General features: G+C 41.6%; 1 protein-coding gene across 1 annotated transcript; it reads left to right on the top strand.

The window, feature by feature from the left end:
- The first annotated feature begins 7 nt into the window (after window positions 1-7).
- Window positions 8-19,823, top strand: LOC132209197 (ral guanine nucleotide dissociation stimulator-like 1). The gene is made up of 6 exons (XM_059644333.1): window positions 8-273; window positions 9,280-9,338; window positions 10,697-10,770; window positions 14,765-14,964; window positions 18,162-18,224; window positions 19,599-19,823. Exons 3-6 carry the CDS (start codon window positions 10,768-10,770, stop codon window positions 19,681-19,683), a joined length of 351 nt encoding a protein of 116 aa, XP_059500316.1. The 5' UTR covers window positions 8-273; window positions 9,280-9,338; window positions 10,697-10,767; the 3' UTR covers window positions 19,684-19,823.
- The last annotated feature ends 508 nt before the right edge of the window (window positions 19,824-20,331 follow it).

The following is a 20,331-nucleotide window of genomic DNA, read 5'->3' as shown; positions in this document are numbered from 1 at the left end:
GCACTGACATCAATCAGCCAGACTTCACTGTGAGCTGGAGCATGCGCAGTGCTTTGTGTTATTGTTGGAAGCAAATGAACGTCGTCGCAATGTTGCATTTTGAGACGAATGAGACTGAAAACCGGATCTGTCTTTTTACCTTCACAGATGCTGCCAGACCTGCTGAGCTTTTCCAGCAACTTTGTTTTTGTTCCTGATTGACAACATCCCAGTTCTTTTGTTATTTTTTAATAAGTCGCGATTGAAAAGGCTTCCTGCAGCTCAAAGCTAAAGGTACTCTTGATACCGCTCTGTCAGCCAATAGAGAAATAGCGGTGAAATAAGGGTAATAAATACAGGTCTAGCAGTCCTCAGGTAAGATGTAAAGGGAATAATTATGAATATGAAGAACATCACGTGGTGAAGTGAGGTGAGTGTTGTTCATATGAACTGTGATTGGGCAGAGAGGGAGGTTAATCAAAAAAGAACAAGCAGAAAAGAGATTCTCAAGAAAGGTCTGTGCAATGGAAAGCAACGAGAATCAGAAGATAAAAGCCCAACACAAGAAAAAGTTTGAAGACCGTGGCTGCAGAAACTCCAATAAGTTGTTTCACTGCTCTACTGCCTAGTTATTGACTTAAGCAGTATAATCCACATTCAACTCTAAGTAGCTGTCTGAGTTTGTCACTGTAGTTTACTTCATAACAGATAAACTCCACACTTTGTCTCAATAAAGCTGACAGTTGGTTCACCAATTAGTTCTGCTGCCAAGTCCGTTCTTGTTTGAAAAGGGGTATAGATCACATTTAAATAGACAATGAAAAATGTCAATCCAGGCTGGGAGCAAAATTCTACTCCCTCGCCACTGACTCCATCCCTGCCCCAGGTAACTGGCAGGTAACACACTGGTCACAGTCAGGGTGCAATATTTCACCCCAAGATGAGCTTCTAACCACATTACTCACCCCCACACTCATTATCACAAAGACCACATACAATTTCAACCTCAACAGCATCTCAGGTCATCTGCTGCTGAAACTCTCATCCATTCCTTTGCTACCTCTCGACTTAACTCCCCAAACACACTCCCGGCCGGCTTCTTAATACTACTTCCCTGAAATCTTGAACTGATCCAAAAATCTGCTGCCCATGTGTTTATTCTCACCGATTTTAACATCTTCAAGTTTTGTCATTCTGTGCTCACTAACATAAACATTTTCTCAGTGGCAAAGCACCAAGGTTTTGAAATTCATATCCTTATTTTGAAATTTTGGCATCACACCACTTTCGTTTGATAGTCCCTCCAGCTGCAAACCCCTCTGAGATTTATCTGAAGAAGGGTCACTGGACACAAAACAGTAATGCTGCTCTCTCTCTCCACAAGCACTGCCAGATAAGCTGAGTTTTACATCAATTTCTGCTTGTGTTACAACTTTCAAGCATCTACTGTCATTTTGCTTTTTCCTTCAAGACATTTGTTCTCCCTGACTTCCAACCTCCTGTGGATTTCTGGTTTTAACTCCCACCTTTTTCATGTTTTCAGTTCCTAAGGCCATAAGCTCTTGAATTTACTCCCTAAACATCCGTGGTTTTCAAAGTCCCCTTGTTTGTTCAGGATATTCCTTGAAACCTACTTCTTTGGCCAGTTTTGGGTCACTTGTCCTAATAAGTACCTGGTATCAAATATTGTTTTGTGACAACCTTGTGTAATATGTCAGATCATTGGATTGAATCAAAAATGTGAAAACATTTAAATTGTTCTTTTGGAAAACATCACTAATCCTTCACGATCATTTGGGAACTCGTTACCTAATATCATTGCAAGTGCGACTTCACCACATGACCTGCACTGGTTCAGAAAGGTCAAACATCAAGTTCTCCAGATGTAACTGAGGATTGGCAATAGTTACTGATACCTTTGGAGAGTGATCCAACGTTCATGTATCTGGATATGGTGAATGAATAGACAATAGGTGCTGGAGTAGGCCGTTCGACCCTTCGAGCCAGCACCACCATTCATTACGATCATGGCTGATCATCCACAATCAGTATCCTGTTCCTGCCTTATTCTCATAACCCTTGATTCCACTATCTTTAAGTGCTCTATCTATCTCTTTCTTGAAAGTATCCAGAGAGTTGGCCTCCACTGCCTTCTGGGGCAGTGCATTCCATATATCCATCGCTCTCTGGGTGAAGAAGTTTTTCCTCGACTCTGCTCTAAATGGCCTACCCCTTATTTTTAAACTGTGTCTTCTGTTCTGGACTCACCCATCAGCGGAAACATGCTTCCTGCCTCCAGAGTGTCCAATCCCTTAATAATCTTATACGCCTCAATCAGATCCCCTCTCATCCTTGTAAACTCAAGTGTATACAAGCCCAGTCGCTCCAATCTTTCAACATATGATAGTCCCGGACGCCATTCCAGGAATTGAGCTCGTGAACCTACGCTGCACTCCCTGAATAGCCAGAATGTCCTTCCTCAAATTTGGAGACCAAAGCAGCACACAATACTCCAGGTGCGGTCTCACCAGGGCCCTGTACAGCTGCAGAAGGTCCTCTTTGCTCCTGTACTCAATTCCTCTTGTTATGAGGCCAGCATGCTATTAGCTTTCTTCACTGCTTGCTGTACGTGCATGCTTGCTTTCATTGACTGATGTACAAGAACACCTAGATCTTGTTGTACTTCCCTTTTACCGAACTTGACTGCATTGAGATAGTAATCTGCCTTCCTGTTCTTGCCACCAAAGTGTATAACCACACATTTATCCACATTAAACTGCATCTGCCACGTATCCGTCCACTCACCTAGCTTGTCCAACTCACCCTGTATTCTCATAACATCCTCCTCACATTTCACACTGCCACCCAATTTTGTGTCATCAGCAAATTTGCTAATATTACTTCTAATGCCTTCGTCTATATCATTAATATATATCGTAAACAGCTGCGGTCCCAGCACTGAACCTTGTGGTACCCCACTGGCCACTGCCTGCCATTCTGAAAGGGACCCGTTTATCACTACATTTTGCTTCCTGTCAGCCAGCCAATTTTCAATCCAACTCAGCATTTTGCCCCCAGTACCATGTGCCCTAATTTTATTCACCAATCTCCTATGTGGGACTTTATCAAAGGCTTTCTGAAAGTCCAGGTACACTACATCCACTGGTTCTCCCTTATCCATCTTCATATGGACATGTTGCAGAACCTGTTGGGTAGGAGAAGTTCAGAAACAGAACAGCGATGGCTTCCTTCTGACTCGAGAGGGTCTAACTTTACTTTTTAATTGAAAAATCTTCAGGTTCATTTATAGTTCTTCACGGAGTATGAATTGTTGAACTTATTCAGCTGCATGTGTCCAATAAATTTCTTCAGATGTGAGGTCAAAGAAATTCAAAACTATTCCTCATCCTCCCACAGACTTTCTCTCACTGTTAAGGTGCCTACTCATGGACTTAGGGGATCCAGGTACATGATTATTTGAAGTTTCCATCCCATTTAAACAGTGGTTAAACAGTCTTTTGGCACGGCAGCCTTCATTGCTCAATTGTTTCAGTTTCGGAGTTGGGAAGTCATATTGAGGTTGCACAGGATGTTGATGAGACCTCTTCTGGAATACAATGTGCGGTTTCTGTCACACAATTACAGGAGGCATATCATGAAGCTGGCGAGCGTTAAGAAGAGGTTTACCAGGATGTTGCCTGGTATGGAAGCTTTGATTTATAAAGAAAGGTTGGATAGACTTTGACTTTTCTTGCTGGTGCTTAGGAGGTTGAGAGGCGGCCTGTTAGAAGTTCATAAAATAATGAGACATGTAGATAGTATGAATTGTGGTCGTCATTTCCCAAGGATGGGAGATTTCAAGACTAGGGAATGTTTTTAAGTTGGGAGGAGATAATTTAATAAAAAAAAATGCAAGGCAGAACTTTGCAGTGACTGTGAACAAAGCAATGGCAAGTTCCAGCAGAGAAACAGGTGGCAAAGAAACAGGTGACAGCCAGGCATGTGAGGGCTAATGTGTTTCGTTTGCAAGTGACATTCACCGCTTCACAAAGTGGAGAACGTTGAAGTACAGCAGCGACGGTGATTATTTTGCAGGATATTCACCTTGCAAATGGTTTTTCCGCCAGTATCCCTGATTACATCGCAATCGACAGGATGAAAGCTGCAGCAAGACGTGTGGAGCCAGTGGTGTAATTGATACGGCATCTGATTTTGAATTGGAAGTTTGGAATATTGTATCCTCTCTCACTCGAGTGAAGTTGACAGCTTTTCTACCCTTGCAAATTGACAGACACTCCCGAAGAGGAATGTCTGGCCAACGCTGTTTTTGTCAGGTTCCCAGCAGCTTAAGTGAATGGATTGCTGGGTTTTGGAAATTGAAAATTGAAATTAAAAGGTAAATGAGTAACTTGAGTGTGGGGCTACTTCAGCTCATTGTATATTTCATATCCCACCTCATGGCAACAGTACCCATTGTCAGGAGAAACTGCATGTGTTCCACACAAAGCTGCCTTTTGCTGGGAAACCTTGTGTACAGCAGGAGAAGCGGGTAGAACACTGTGTGTATAAGACTGACACTGAGCCACACATTAAACGGTAAAGATAACAAGTAAAGTTGGAAACTTGCTCGCCCAGCTGGCTTGTTTTCGTTCAGACTTTTCGTCACCACGCAAGGTAACGTCATGAGTGAGACTTCCGAAGAAGCGATGTTGTTCTCCTCCACTTGAAATTTATCCTGCCCGGTCTGTTCTGGCAACTTCTGTCATTTCGCATTCTGTTCTGTATGGGTTGTATATGGGGTCCAATTCTTTATGTTTGCCGACTGCATTATGGATTGAGAACCATGCCTCTAGGAATTCCCATGTGTGGCTATGTTTGGATTGCACTACTACGGTTATGTTGTCCCAGTTAAACTGATGGCCTTCATTATCCGGGTGTACTGATATTAGGGAAAGTTTGTCATGTCATTTTGCTGCCGGCTGATGTTCATGTACACTGACGGCTAGTTTCCTTCCTGTCTGTCTGATATAATGTTTGTGGCAATCGTTGCACAGTATTTTGTAAACACTGTCAGTTCTGCATGTCGTGGGTATGGTGTCTTTAATCCTTGAGAATGTTTGTCGTAGCATGGCTTTGGGCTTGTGTGCTACCGTAATTCCTAGTGGTCATAGGAGTTGTCAGTTCTGATATGTTCTTGATGTGTGGCAGTGTGTCCAGTGTGTTCGGGCATAATGTGTCCTCTTCGTGTTGCTGTTTAGTCAGTACCTGTGGATGAAATTGCAGGGATAGCCATTCAAAGCGAAGATTTTGTATTGGTGTTCTTCCTCTTTCTGCATAGTTCTGGGTCATTGCAATGAGTGGTGACCCATTTAAATAGTGTCCCAACACAGCTTAGTTTGTGTTCCACTGACCTGAGTTAGTTGCCAAATTAAAAATATCCGAGCCCCTCAAGGCACTGACCCGAGTTGTGATGTGCAAAGGACAACACACAAAGGAGGATCCTTGTGTGATTGATCCAATGTGATCTGTATGCCAGGGTAACAGTGAAGACTGGTCTTCAACACCCACATTGAACCTGGCTCCACTTGGCCTCCAGTCACCTCTCACAAACTACCATTGCCCTTCACTTTTCCTGACCTCCCCTCTATTCTTGTTTTAAACTGATTGCACTTCAGGCAGTTTCAGCTGGCATTGCTGCTGTGGAACTGTAACATGGAGTGAATTGATTTTGACTGATCAATGACATAATTCTGCTTCTCAAGATCAGTCAATATTTCAGATTTATTACTTTAAATGATAACCATGAACAGGCTACGACAGTGAAGGCACTGAATCGTAATCTCTGGACCAGCAGGAAAGATCAGTTTATGGCACTCAGGACACTGTCTGATTCGGCCTTGCATTCTCCCAACCTTCTGCACATGATGCCCCTCTGCTCTGTTGCGGTTTTGTTACGTCTTGATATATAATAGTCTCCAGTTATCTATTCTTTTGTTATTTCCAATACATGAGACCCTCTTTCCATGTCTTGTGCCTGGCTGCACAGCTCAGTGGTCAGAGCACTGTTCTCAGAAACAAGTGGTTGTGAGTTCGAGCCTGTGATAGTGTTTGTGCATCCCCTGCTTCAAAGGGCAAAAAGAGCCCTTTAAAAATTATCTGAAATTATAACAGTATCATTTCCTCCACAGACCAGAAATATGTGTGAATTTCCACATTGCTGTTTGTCCTTCCACTTGAGGAGGAGCATTTGGAATGGCAGGAAGCAGCTGGCATCAGTGATGTTTGGCTGGAAGTACAAGGTGAAGCAGGAAAACTGTAGGTGAGCAATGGGGGAGGAGCACAAACCCAGGGCATCCATCAAATACTTCCATTTGTTGCTGTAAATAGGTTCTAGTTTTGGAGTCTGGAGTGGGACAATAGAGCCAAGTGAGTGAAGTTCTGCTTTCTGGGGGTTGCTCTCTCCGAAAGCCTCTGGCACTCTCGGTGGAAGGTGTCCTTGTTAGTTTCCTTCTGTGGGTGAAAATGAGGTTCACTTCCCCGAGGGGGCATGAGCACAGTCTTCACACCTCAAACTTCAGTTTTGCTTGTTGATTCCTCAAAGTGTTGACCCAGAAACCCGCACAGCACACACTTCATTGGGGAGACAATGGCCTGAGGTTGTTATCACTGGACAGTTAATCCAGAGACCCAGATAGTACTTTGGGGACTTGTGTTTGAATCCAGTTGCAGCAGACGGCGGAATTTGAATTCAATACAAACCTGGAATTAAGCGTCTAATGATGAGCATGAATCTGTTGTCCTTTAAGGGAAGTAAATTGGCATTCTTGCTTACATGTAACTCCTGACCCACAGCAATGTGGTTGACTCTTAACTGCTCTCTGGACATTTAGGAATGTGTAATAAATGTTACCCTAGCCAGTGATGCCCTCATCCCGTGAATGAATTTAAAAAGTACGTCAGGAATTCCTCCTGTATGCAATGATAACTGATTTGCTTTGCCCAATCTTTATGCAGACTGAAGTCACTGGACTCTTGAAGTCAGTGACCTTTTATCATAATTAGAGCTCTCCCTTTCTGCTGGTGTCTTCAATTTCCTTTTTAGTGCCTTCTGCTAAAATTACCACACGAGTTAACTGGGGTGTATATACATCGACCACTGTCAATTTCTGTCCCTTGATGTTTCTAAACTGTACCCAGACTCCATTTCACCAGAACTAATATCCATTGTCATTACCATATTAATTTTATTCCGTAGCCAGTAATGCTAACCTACCTCCTCCTTCTTGTCAGTCCTTCCAAGAAACTGAATATGCCTGGAGCCCAGCTTCAGACATTGTAGATATTTTGGTTTCTGATTTACCAAAACATCCTGGATTCTGGAAAAATCTGAGTTCAGTAGAAATTAGCAGTTGTAACACTGCTATGTAAGAAAGAAGGAGGAGCAAAAATAAGGAATAAAGCCAGTTAACATGATTTCAATCAGTTGGGAAAGTGCTTAATAATGTCTCTTCATTAAGTATGTTTCAGCAATGCACTTAAAACAAAAATCGTATCATCTGATTAAATCAACGTGGTCAATCCAGAAGAAGACATTCCATGATGGAGACAGGGCAGTTGCAGGTAAGTTCAAGGTCACCCTGGGGCCAGGCATGTTTGACAATTTCATTCCTTTTTGATAGTCAAACAAGTGAGGTCGCAAAGAGGAAACCAACAGCTGCATAACACCTGGATTCCCAAGAGGCATTTTGTAGGGTGTCACACTGGTGGCTAATAGATAAGAGAAGGGCTCTGGAACTGAAGGTAATGTATGAGCATGAATAGAGAGTTGGTGAACATGCAGGACATAACAGGAAGTGTTGTTGTGACTGTGATGAGAGGAGTGCAAAGGATTCGAAGGTGAATATAAAGGTTAAATTAACTTCAGGGATGTTTTTAAGGGACTTTCAGGACAGATGAGACCATCCATCCTCTTGACAGCTGACCAGCCAGTCTGGCCACCAAATAAATTAATAGATGTATTGGTCACATGTGAGCAGGCCTCCTGGTGCCTTCACCTCCATGGGCAATATACCAGGAAGGCTGTTCAGGGAAGATGGTGAAGATGGGAAACTGCATCCATGACATGATGCCCACGTTTACAAACAAGCCCTCCCCACATGACAACCGCGTACACGGAGATGAAGTGGAAAACAGCAGGTAACTGCTCGAACAGGTTTTGTGTTCTTTCTCAGGAAGGTTTTCTTTCAAAAAAGAATAAGCCCAGTGACGTCACAATGGTTTGCCTGTGATGTCATAAACACAAACAAGAATAAACAATAACTGCTGTGTGTCTTCACTTCATGTTGAGACAACGTGAGGTGAACATTGCAGACTTGTAGCTCTGCAGTTTCAAGTGCGAATCGCTTATTTCTTTTCTCTCCCTCATCAGTGTAATTAGAACTAACACGAATTGAAGCGGAGGGAAAGGAGCAATACCTTCGTGGTATCACTCTTGGTTGTGAGAAGAGTTTTGAGGTAATTTGAATTCAATATATACTGGACACTATTTGTAAAGAAATTGGATTTTAGTACGAATTTCAAAGACGGGAAAACTGGAAAAATGATGTGAATTTGGGGTAACCCGATTGAATTAATGTGTGTATGTTGTGGGTCGCAATGGTTCCAGTACTTGCCAAAACCAAAATTATATTGGCCACATTTTTGTGTCCGCTCTTTGATGGAGCAAAATGTTTCTTCTGGTCTTTGCTGAAGGTGATATTAGCAGGGAAAATGTTCATCTCGGATGACCACAAGATCCCATTATCACAACAATTCGCAAAAAAAACAAGAATGGAATTCTCCCGTATAAATCATCTACTATTTATCCCTCAGTGAATGTTGTTTCAATGGAGAAACTAGTCATTACCAATTGTTATTCATGAAAACGTGCTTTCTGCACATTAACCAGTGCCTTTCCTACATTACAGCAGCCAAAAAATAGTATTTGGATGAAAAAGGCCCTTTGGGAAATCATTCCAAATGTTCAAGGAGTTGAATTAGAGCAAAGCTTCGTTGAGTTTCATTTTGAACTGAAGTATCTGAAGGGTGATGTCCTGGCTGCTCAGTTGACAAGTTAAAATGTTAAAATGTTGAAGGAAGACCAAGTCGACAGTGAAGAGGCAAATGAATATTTGACATATATAATGAGGCTGAAGTCAGCAGTTGATATTTTTTGGTCTAGTATTTAAGTGTGATCGTACTCTTTCTCTTTTCATGTTGAATTTGGCTTTTACTTTTATGGTGTTTTCATTTGTCTTTTAGGTTTGACGATACTTCACCTTTCTCATTCCTCAGACTCCAACCCACTTTGATTCTGAAAGGTATGAGTTATCATTAATTTTTCACAAAGCACAAGCTTCAATCCAGTTCCTTGTCTCCCTGTGTTCAGTCAGGCATTGACTCACTTATTCCAGACTTCACATGGAAATTTGCCTTTCGAGTCAATGGGGACTGCAGATGCTGGAGAATCCAAGATAACAAAGTGTGGAGCTGGATGAACACAGCAGGGAACTGCAGCAGCTTGGCCTGCTGTGTTCATCCAGCCCCACACTTTGTTATCTTGGAAGTATTCCTGCTCCTTTGTTCCATTTGCTCATACTCATCTCTGACATATTAAATTAGATTAGATTCCCTACGGTGTGGAAACAGGCCCTTCAGCCCAACAAGTCCAAACCGCCCCTTGAAGCATCCCACCCAGACCCATCTTCCTTTCACCCACACACCCTTCAACACTACGGGCAAATTAGCATGGCCGATCCACCTAGCCTACACATCTTTGGACTGTGGGAGCACCCAGGGGAAACCCATGCAGACACGGGGAGAATATGCAAACTCCACACAGTCAGCCTGAGCCTGGAATCGAGCCCGGGTTCCTGGCACTGTGAAGCTGCAGTGCTAATCACTAAGCCACCGTGCCTCCCATATCCGACGAGATTAAAACAGCAGCGGTCCATTGACACCTCTGAAAAGTAATAGTTGTCAGCCTTGCATCAATGACAGCAGCCTGACCCTGGAGTCAGACATTTCTCAGTGTAATATCACTGAGCACAATGAGGACTGATGTGGCAGCCCCCTTGAGCGACCTTGACAGACTGAGCAATAGGTGACCCGACATCTAACTGATGTCTCTACAGTTTCCCAGCTGTTTTCTCCCCACTCCCCACACTGGGTTCAGTCTCCCACTGGGCTGACTGAGTCCCACTCACTGGACTGCAGAGGTGTGGACTCTGAGAAGCTGACTGCCTCGGGTGTCCATCTGGCAGTGCCCATTACCCTGTATTAATGCCAGAGACTGCTCTTGGTGAACCTATCCTGCGTGAAGGCAGCCTACCTTGCCTCGACTGTGGGTTACTCCCTTTAGATTCTAAGACAGTGCTTCCAGGGTGTGTAGAGTGATTTTTATTTATATATTGATGTGAAAGCTTTGTTGATTTTTATTTTGAGTGGCCTAAAAAGTCTGAAACCTGACGTCCGTGTTGGCTTAGTTAGGATTTTAGAGTTGTGTTTTCTAAGCAAGAGCAATGTGATATCAGAAGAGCAAACAGATCATGGACAGATGTAACTACACTGAAGTCAGCATTTTATCTTTTTTGGTCCAGTATTTAATTTTTATGGCAGTCTTTCTCTTTACATGTTTAATTTTGTTTTGTCTGTCATGATGGTTTCATTTATCTTATAGATTTGACTGTTATTTCCGGTCAGTCAGCTTGCCGAAGCAGTCAGATTTCCGTCATACTACTCTGAATAAAAATGGTTTGTACTATCCTTGGTTTTTTACACATGACAAATTCCAATCCCCTGATTACTTATTCTTCATATTCCTATATACCATCCAACACTCACTCACTCGCACGTTCTTCCACGATGTGCAAGATGTTTTATATATTTGGTCACAGGTTTGTCCCATTTCATTCTGAGGGAGCTGAAATATTTGAAGGCTGATGCTCTCGTCTGCTCACTTGGCCTTTTAAAGTTTCAATTGTTCTAAGGAAGAGCAAGATGATATTGAAAGAGTAAACAACATTTGTGTTGACCATGAGGGATTGTCCTTCTCAACTTCTCCCTGTGCCTGACATGCTGGTTAAACAACCACCAGCTGTCTCTCTCTCTCACTCATGTGAGCACAGCCCTATGATGTGGTGTGATAATGGTGACTTTTTTTTTCGAAAGGTGGGTCACTTTGAAACAGACAAGCGGGTTTTTCTTGTGATAATCACTGACTGTTTATGTCAGGAAATATCTATTGCTGCACTTTTCAAATCCAAGCTATGTCCGTTGGGTGTGAAATCTGGCGACAGACGTTTTTCCAAAAATGTTGTCCGTTGGAGCTTCTGAAGTTGGAGTCTGTTGGGTTCATTCAGAACTTCAAGACTGCCATTTATGTTATGCCAGTGTATTCACGGTAAATGGATAAATGGTGGATAAATGGAGTTAAGAGAGAAACACATCATGATGTGATACAATGGAGCAAGCTCAAGAAACCTTATTCCTATGAATTCAGAAAATATCGTTTAAGTTCTGAGATATTCAGCAAGCAAACTGTAAGACAAATGGAGTAACAAAAGTATGCTGTGTACTAGGATAGAGATCTGTTCAACTTTTCTAATTGGTATTAATTAAGTAAGCGACGTGCAAATTCTTCTTTTCAATTTAAGACTGAGATAGAATAGTCACCCAATTTACATTCATGATGAACATAGAACAACGACATAATCATGAAGAGGAATTGTGTCCCTTGATGTAGTGTAGTGGGGGTGGTGAACGTAACTGTCATGTTTTTCGTAAATTTTTGACAATCATCATGACTAGAACTAACTTATAGCCACAAACTGGAGTGTGTTAATAGGAGTTAAGTGTGGACATGAGATGGTGTTTCAATCACTGGCCACATTCCACTGCTCTGCCACATGCTGTGCCTGGCAACCTTCAGTTAACAAAGTCCAAACTTGAACCAGATTTGCAAACCAGTTCCTGAATTTGAAACAAGAAGAGAACATGTCATCTGTCAGGCAAGCTAGTGTGTTGTGGCATTTTGACTACGAGAGGTAAATAAAACAATGTTCATGTGGAACTCTACTTAATATTTGAAACCTGAATGTGCACACTTCAGTTGATTTTCTCCACTGCATAATTAACTTCAACTCTTCCATCCTGCTTTTATTGACATGTTAATATCTGCTTGAGAGATTTCCTCCATGCCTGTTGATTGCTTACTAATTGCATATGTTCAATATGCTGTGAAAATGCACCAGTTTTGAATTATCGCCGCAAAAACTGTGCGTTGAGGGACTGTGATTTACTGTGCTCGATTATTTTTTTTTCCTTTTTGCTGGCATTGTGAAAACTTAGAACACTGAAGGGCACATCCTTCCATAGATATCCTGCCCTTTCTTCTGTTACACCGTGCGATGAATGGGAAGGAAAGGAGCGGGAAGAATGATTATGAAGTAAATTTGAGTAGGGGAGCTGATAGCCTGGTACCACAACAGCAGAACAGATGGAAGGAATGAGAAGTAGAGTGAGAGAGGAAGGAACAGAGATTTCACCATTAAAAATGGTGAAAGCAATGTATTGACAGCTGGTAGCCTTTATTTTAGTAACGTATTGCAACCATTCAATAGTTTTGCTCTTGTAATATTTAAACATGGACATTACGTAATTTCTCTTGCTGAGATTGTCAGCATGGTCATAAAACATCAATTTATTTTTAATGTTATTTGTCTTACTGGATCAAAATATGGTGACACATAAACAATTTGAGCTTCAAAATCTCCCCTTCCCCTACCGCATCCCAATACCAGCCCAACTCGTCCCCGCTTCCCTAATCTGTTCTTCCTCTCACCTATCCCCTCCTCCCACCCCAAGCCACACACCCATTTCCTTCTGTCTAACCTCATCCCGCCCCCTTGACCTATCCGACCTCCCCAGCCTGACCTATCCCCCCCACCTCCCCACCTACACTCACCTTTACTGGCTCCATTCCTGCCTCGAAACTTGTCTGTCTCCTCCCCACCGAACTTCTCCTCTATCCATCTTCGATCTGCCTCCCCCTCTCTCCCCATTTATTTCAGAACCCTCTCCCCCTCCCCCTTTTCTGATGGAGGGTCTAGGCCCGAAACATCAGCTTTTGTGCTCCTAAGATGCTGCATGGCCTCCTGTGTTCACCCAGCTCCACACTTTGTTAGAGATAATGGGAACTGCAGATGCTGGAGAATTCCAAGATAGTAAAATGTGAGGCTGGATGAACACAGCAGGCCAAGCAGCATCTTGTGCTCCTAAGATGCTGCTTGGCCTGCTGTGTTCATCCAGCCTCACATTTTATTATCCACACTTTGTTATCTTTGTTTGAAGGTTATGCTTTTCTTCAGTCATGCTTTTTTATACTTGTGTGGGGTAAAGTTCTTAAAACGACAACTTCATTTAATTGAAACACATTTTGTACAATTTTCTATTACTTGGAACAAGTCTTGGAAATACATTTCCTGTGATTACAGACAATTCATCATTCTGACTGAACCGGCCAGCTACTCTGGCAAAGTTGAGAGGTTCACATTGGATTTCAAATTTCAAATCAGGCTCCTTAAAGAGTGCTCCAATTCCCTCCTTTGCTGACATGCTCCACCCTGACCCCTGCCCAATCCCAAAGGTATATTCATCTGCTGACATGAAGGAAACTGAATTTGATATAGGGGTGCTTGATGCGATTTGAACTATGAAGTTCTTTGTGAGAGTTCTTAATTTCTTTTGCACACTCCACAGTATCAAGTATGATAACCCTTAGGCAGCACATTGGAAGAGACCTTGCATAGCACGAGCTGTGGAACAAAAAAAAACAGAGGTTTCCTTTTTCTTCAGTTTCTCCCTCCTTCTATTTTCCGCCAAGTCAGCAAACATTTTACACCTCTCTGTTTTCCTACCAGTTATGTAAGCTTGCTTTCAAGAGTAATTAGATTCCTAAAAACAATATTGTTCAGAAATGTGAAGTCAGTGATATTGTTAGCAGAGAATTCAAACAGGATTGAAGCCAGACTGTCCTGTTTCCGGTAGCTTGCTGTGGCCTCGAGCTGTAGACAGAAGTTGCTGTACATAATTCCACATTTACTCTGTTGTGGAAACTTTCTGGCCCATCTGATGACTGGATTGAAGTAGAAATTGAGAAATAGTGGGTGGTCAGCTGAAGGGATTTAATATTAAATGTTTATTTACTTAAAATGATGGTTTAATATTCTTGAGATCGATACAAAATAACTCCAAGGCTCAAATTTCTGTTTTATATGAATCTAGCTGGCCATGTTTCTGTGATGTTTTGATTTTAACTTTGTATTTTCTTTGAATGGTTCAAGTAATACATGAAGTGACCAGCTGCTTTATCATTGGATTGAACATATTGTATCTCCTCATCAATGGTATTCCCCTCCAGCCCTTCAATGCTCATATCTTTGCACTTCTAATTCCGGCCACTTTGATCTTGCCTGCATGCTTGATCTTCTTTATTCTGTCATTGGTGTGTTCAGCTACCCAGTTCTGCGACACTCTTCCAAAACATCTCCTCTTTGTCCTCAAAACCAATCTTTCTGACCAAGCTTTTGGTGGCCTGTCCTAGTTTTAGCTTCATGAATCTTGGAGTGATTTTTAAATGATTATGTAAATGTGAAGCATTTTGAAATGTTTCTACCATGTCAGAGATCTATACAAATAAACGTTGTTCCTGCATCACATTTACTTTTTAAATTCGTACTCTCTGTAGGCATCAGGAGATGAGCTTCCATCACATCTCACTGTCGATACCTCCAACGTTCAAATTCTTAACTCTGAGACCTCAAAAAGACTCGTCGAAAATTTTGTAATCGCTCTCATGAACAAGGAGCGTTTCTACATCCGCACATTCTTTTCGACATACAAAGCATATACCACTGCTGAAAGTGTGTTGTACATCCTCCTGGACAAGTGAGCATAAATCTAATGAGCATCTCCTTTGTTTAATGGTAATGATAGAAAAGTATGTTCTGTCGAGTAATTTTTGTTATTAATCCTTCTGGCAATGAATCGCTGAAACTAGCCATATGGAAACAAACTCTCAGTAAACTGAGAATCTCCATCCAACCCTCAGTAAGGGAGACGATTTTTTGTTCATTGAAGACATGAACTTACCTGCACCCCAATCCCTCGGACGTTAAGCTCTGCAAATTTGGGCTTTAACTTTCATCCAGTTTCATCAGAAAAGTCCACATTTTTTAAAGTATTCTGGAGGATTTTATCCTCCACACAGATGGTTTTATCCTACACCTTCTGCCCAAAAGGTCCAGATTCAAATTCTATCTCCTATGTCATGTGTCATAATAAGTTTGAATAACTTGATTAAAAGTAATTAGACTTGAAGTCCTTCATAAAGAGAGACTGCAGTGGGACTGATGAGCTTGTTTGTTTACAACAAGGCAAAGCAGTCCTTCAGCCCTCCTGTTTTGTGCCCCCATCGCTTTCCAATATCCCTGATCCCAAATGGTGGCACAAATCATGTTTAAGCACCCGGCTAGTGATTTGGGACAGAAGTGAATAAAACATACTCACAAAACATAATGCTGAGACAGGTGCCAATGTATTTTTGATTATTTTTTCGCAATAATGAAGCGATCGAGAACCAGTACAATACAACGATTAAAAAGTGTGGTGAATGTATTAGGACAATGTCTAGACCTTGGTATTAAAGATAAACAGTGACGTTGACTTCCTTCAATGCTTTTTATGTAGTTTGGGGCTTCCTACAACTATGTTTGGAATGTATAAGTTTCTGCATGTAGTGAATGGAAAAATGTTATTTTAATTGAAAGAAGCCTATCAATTGTCTGTAATAACAAAGTGTGGAGCTGGATGAACACAGCAGGCTAAGCAGCATCTTAGGAGCACACACGCTGAGTGTCAGGCCGAGACCCAGCTTTTGTGCTCCAAAGATGCTGCTTGGCCTGCTGTGTTCATCCAGCTCCACACTTTGTTAATTCGATTCTCCAGCATCTGCAGTTCCCATTATCTCTGATCAATTGTCTGTAAGTCTGTGTTGGGCATAACAATCAAAGTTTGGAAGCTGAGTCCAGGGTGAGGAACCTTCATTGCAAAACTGAAATGTTGGTCAAATGAATGTCTGCTTCCAACTGAAATATGCAGGAATACCGCAATTCTGTAATAATGGGTGAAATGTTTTTCAAATGACATCAGTGATGGTTTCTCTCGTCACCTCAGTTTTTATACATTAGTTTTTTGCACGTTGGGTGAGCATTGAACAGTTTATGTACTTCACAAATGGTGTTTTGGGGTAACTTATCAAAGCTCAGTTCGGGTACAAAGCGATTCTCACCACTGCTGACCTTCAATTGATGTACCTCTGACATTAGAGGGATATCCCTGGGTAGGAAAAGTTTCCCAAATGTGCTATGGTTATAAAATTTGAGAAAATCAGCAAATAACCAGAGATGATTAGATTTTTCTTCAAAGCAGTAAGCTAATGAGCTGGCTTTCATGAACCCAATGGGTTGCAGAAATCGATCCAGCTGGACCTTTCAAAAGTGAATTTGGGTTTCTCTTTTTGCCTGTTGCCAAAATATTCTCTTTCTTTGCCCAACTAAATAAATGTTCCAGCAGAATAATTCCAGCAATAAGCTTCTGAGTTTTTAAAAAAAGGTGACCCATTCTTGCCGTAGAATTTGAAACATCACAGCTCACTCATGTGTCTCATGTTATCTCTCAGAGGTGAGATAGTGGACAACGATTCTTCGCAGGTTATTACTTTCTTATTTGCTTTTGTGTTAGGCCGGTGGTCATCTTAGATGATGGTATTCTTTTAAAGGTAAAGCGAAAATTCCGTAAAACCAAGGAATCTCAGCAAACTGTGGTTTGTTGAAATTTGAGGAGTTTGGTTCTCATTAAACTCTAAGGTAGCTGTGGTTAAGACAGTCATCTGTTATATTTACTGTCTCCTCCTTTCACAATGTAGCTGTTTATTACTTTGGCTGCTTTGATCTCTAACTTGTCCATTGTCTTTTGGTGAAAGTCTCCATCTGCAGGGAGATTCTTGGAGTTTTTAAAAAGTCAACAACAAAATGGCTTCCATGCCATTCAAATTTCAAACCCATTTTACCAATTGGACAGATTTTGTGTTTAAGATTAGTGTTTGAGTCAACCATTTTAATTCGGCTAAAAGATCATCATAATTCAACGGATGTTTATAGCATCCGTTCACCTTACACGCACCCTACATTTCAAAATTTTCCTTTATCCGTGGTGAAAGGGAGAAACAGTCTGACTAGATGCTACAGTTATTTTGGTGTTCTGTACTTAGATCCAGGGAATTCATCTCTTTTTACTTGAGTGTTTTCATTCACTGAGGTTTTTATTTGAGACAGAGAATTAACTTGAGTTCAAAATGGTTAGGATTGTATAGTATGAGTATAATTTTAAAAATCTGTTCCTGCCCAAGTTTTCCAAGTGTTGACGATCAGTCCATGACTTCTGAAGGAATGAATTTGTGACTGACAGATTTGGTGACGTGACAAAGATGCGCTAAAAAATTAACCTTAGAGGACTTCGGAATACTGCAGAGAAATATAGGTTTAGCAAGTCGTCAACGATCTGACAAATAGAGTTGTATATGGTAAATTTGAAGTCCATTTTGGCAGAAAGAATAGCAGTTTTGTTTTTATTGAGGGAGATTGCATTGCTCTGAGATACAGTGGAATCTGGGTATCCTCGTGCATGAATCACAAAATGATCGTGTACAGACATGTTAAGTAATTTGGAAAGCAATTAAATGCAGAGCAGAGCTCTGGAATATTGTAAATGCAAAGATAAACAGATACTTGTTGAGGGAGAGGAGGTGAAAGGTCATTAGGAGAGGCAGGAATGTAGATTTGAAGTTACGATCAGATGAGACAGAACCACATTGAATGCTTTACTCTTCCCTCCTTGTATGGGAAGTGGCAGGTATGCTGTAAAATGCCAAATTGGAGTTTCAATGCAAAGTATGAACAAACTCGGTAATCAAGGCTTCAAATGCCGAAATCCTGAACCTTCAGATGTTTTTCAGTGGCTGAATGCAAATTGTAGATTCAAGCTTGTTTAAAATCACTTAGTTTGTGCTGTCTGACCAATTGCAGATATGGAAGCTTTGACACCTCAGAGGCAGAAGAGATTCCAGTAATCGATTCAGTGAGCACAAAGTAAGATTTAATCTTATGTGTGACATAATTAAGTTTCATCCAAAATACAACAATGTTAAAAAACCTGCTGGCACTTCCTGTAAGATCTATGGAGGGCCTTCCTCCCACAGCAATGCAGCAAACACGAGACAGCAGCAGTCACATTAACAAAGTTGCTTGATTGTATCAAAAATCTACACAGATTTTGTTTAAAAAGAAAAGTTGTATCAACAGAAAAGATCCAAAAGTGTTCAGTGAAAAATTGCTCATCCATTCACTATTCAGATCTCCATTTGTCGCCAAACATTTAGATAGCTGAGCTCTGAATTAAGGATACAACATGTCGAAGAATTGAGGTTCCTACCTTCTCCCCTCCCCTCAGTCTGCCTGTGGTGTCTTTCAAATCTCCTGTGAAGGTTTTGAAGAAAAACCTACTCGCAGTACATCTGGAGGGTGATCTATTTTATAAAAACAGTTGACCAAGAATGAAATAGAGGCAGAGCTGCAATCTTTTCTTTGCTGTCATTACGGTTGGTATTGCTGAGCTTATACAAAAGAGATCTGCAGGCCAATGTCCACTGTAGGAGTTGAGGAGCTCCAATATTTGCCAGAGAGACAGACATGTGCAGCTCTCAGCTGGTGACTTAATTCATGCCCAGTGCGTCGTTAAGCCGGCTACTTTGCCCACCGCTGACAATACAGTACAATGGTGCAGAAGAGAGTTCAGCTTTCCTCCTGAACTCCCCTCCACTTTGCCAAGAATGTCATGTCTCAGGCCAAGGCCAGTTGACTTGGGACATTCAGCCCTGTATGAACAGACAGTATCTGAAGTTCTTCATTGGAAAGTTGGTTGCCCTTCTATATTTGGGCCAGGAGCTCTTTGTTTGAGATATTTTTAGACTTTGCAACAAATATAAAATGTTGAAGATATGAATCTGTTACATCCTTCTGTCCCTCTCTCTGTCTTTACAACCACACTCCAGTCTCACGGTCTTATCCTGTAAACTATCGTTCAGGGTTTTGGGGAGACCAATCACCATATTCTGTAGTTGCGTCTTGACCCGTTGTTAGAAAATTAGCTCTCAATGGCACGAAATGCCGACTCAATGTCTTTCAGGTGTATGGAGATAATTTTCTTGTGGATGTGGATGTTTCCTCAAATTTACTTGATAACACTTTTAGGACCATTTGCAGATCACCTGACGGTGCAAACTACAAGGTAGATGGGAAACCATGCTCTCTAAAATCTGTCATGAAAGAGTAAATTTGAATACAATATGTGGTTAAGGTTTGCTTTATTCAGAGCACAAGGAATACAAAGGAAACTACCGATGAGCTAAGAATTACTGGGTACAAGTGTTTGTTTAAAATGACATTCTTCACAACTAATTTCAGCAGCGGAAACAATGCTAACATTCCGAGCTGTGAGGAGCTTGAAAATCCAATTCCTGTAGAGACAGTTGCTGAGATCAGAAAGTAAGTATTGATCCAATGTATGAGGAAATGATGCTTTAATCAGAATACAACTATGTGAAGGGCAACCTCTGGAGGCCGCCATTTTCAGGAACATTATTTAGAGACTTTCTCCTGAAACTTAGCAGCATCTGTGGTGAGAAAACAAAGTGGGCATTTTGAGTTGAGGTTCCCATGTTCAGAACTTCGCATCTCTGAAGACGTGTCACTTGGCTCAACTTGAACTCTGTTTTCTGTCTGTAGATGCTGCAAAACCTGTTGAGTTTCTCCAGCAATGTCTGCTTTTCTTTCAGCTTGTCGGCTTCTGTAGTTTGTTCTTTTACATTAAAGAAACAGTTGGCTGTTGTTCTAATATTTGCTCTGTTCTTAGTGTTGTAAAAAGAAATTTTAGATGGAAGATTGTGGTTCATGCTGCAGGCCTTCTGCTGGAACTGCAACCTGGAGGCCTTGGCCGATTCTAGCGGTGACCAACAAAGAGATCATTGCCGGGTTACTCACCAGTTGACGGTTTGGCTCAGTTTTGACAGCTGCTAGTCCAGTGAAAGGGATGGCAGATCAGCACCTTTCTCAGCCCTACTGTTAATGCTGATTGTCACTGAGGTTGTGTCAGTGGGCGGAAAGTGAGGGAGGCAGTCCTTAGATGTCAGGGAGAGCC

Source organism: Stegostoma tigrinum, unplaced genomic scaffold (assembly GCF_030684315.1).
Source record: "Stegostoma tigrinum isolate sSteTig4 unplaced genomic scaffold, sSteTig4.hap1 scaffold_70, whole genome shotgun sequence".
Lineage (NCBI taxonomy): Eukaryota > Metazoa > Chordata > Chondrichthyes > Orectolobiformes > Stegostomatidae > Stegostoma > Stegostoma tigrinum.
Note: the sequence above shows the minus strand (reverse complement) of the source record. Positions and strands in the feature narration are given on the sequence as shown.

What these genes read in the sequence shown, in the direction of transcription:
- LOC132209197 (XM_059644333.1), top strand. An exon ending in TTGTACATCCTCCTGGACAA is followed by an intron (nt 14,965 to 18,161) that starts GTGAGCATAAAT and finishes GACCAATTGCAG; the next exon opens with ATATGGAAGCTTTGACACCT. An exon ending in ATCGATTCAGTGAGCACAAA is followed by an intron (nt 18,225 to 19,598) that starts GTAAGATTTAAT and finishes AACTAATTTCAG; the next exon opens with CAGCGGAAACAATGCTAACA.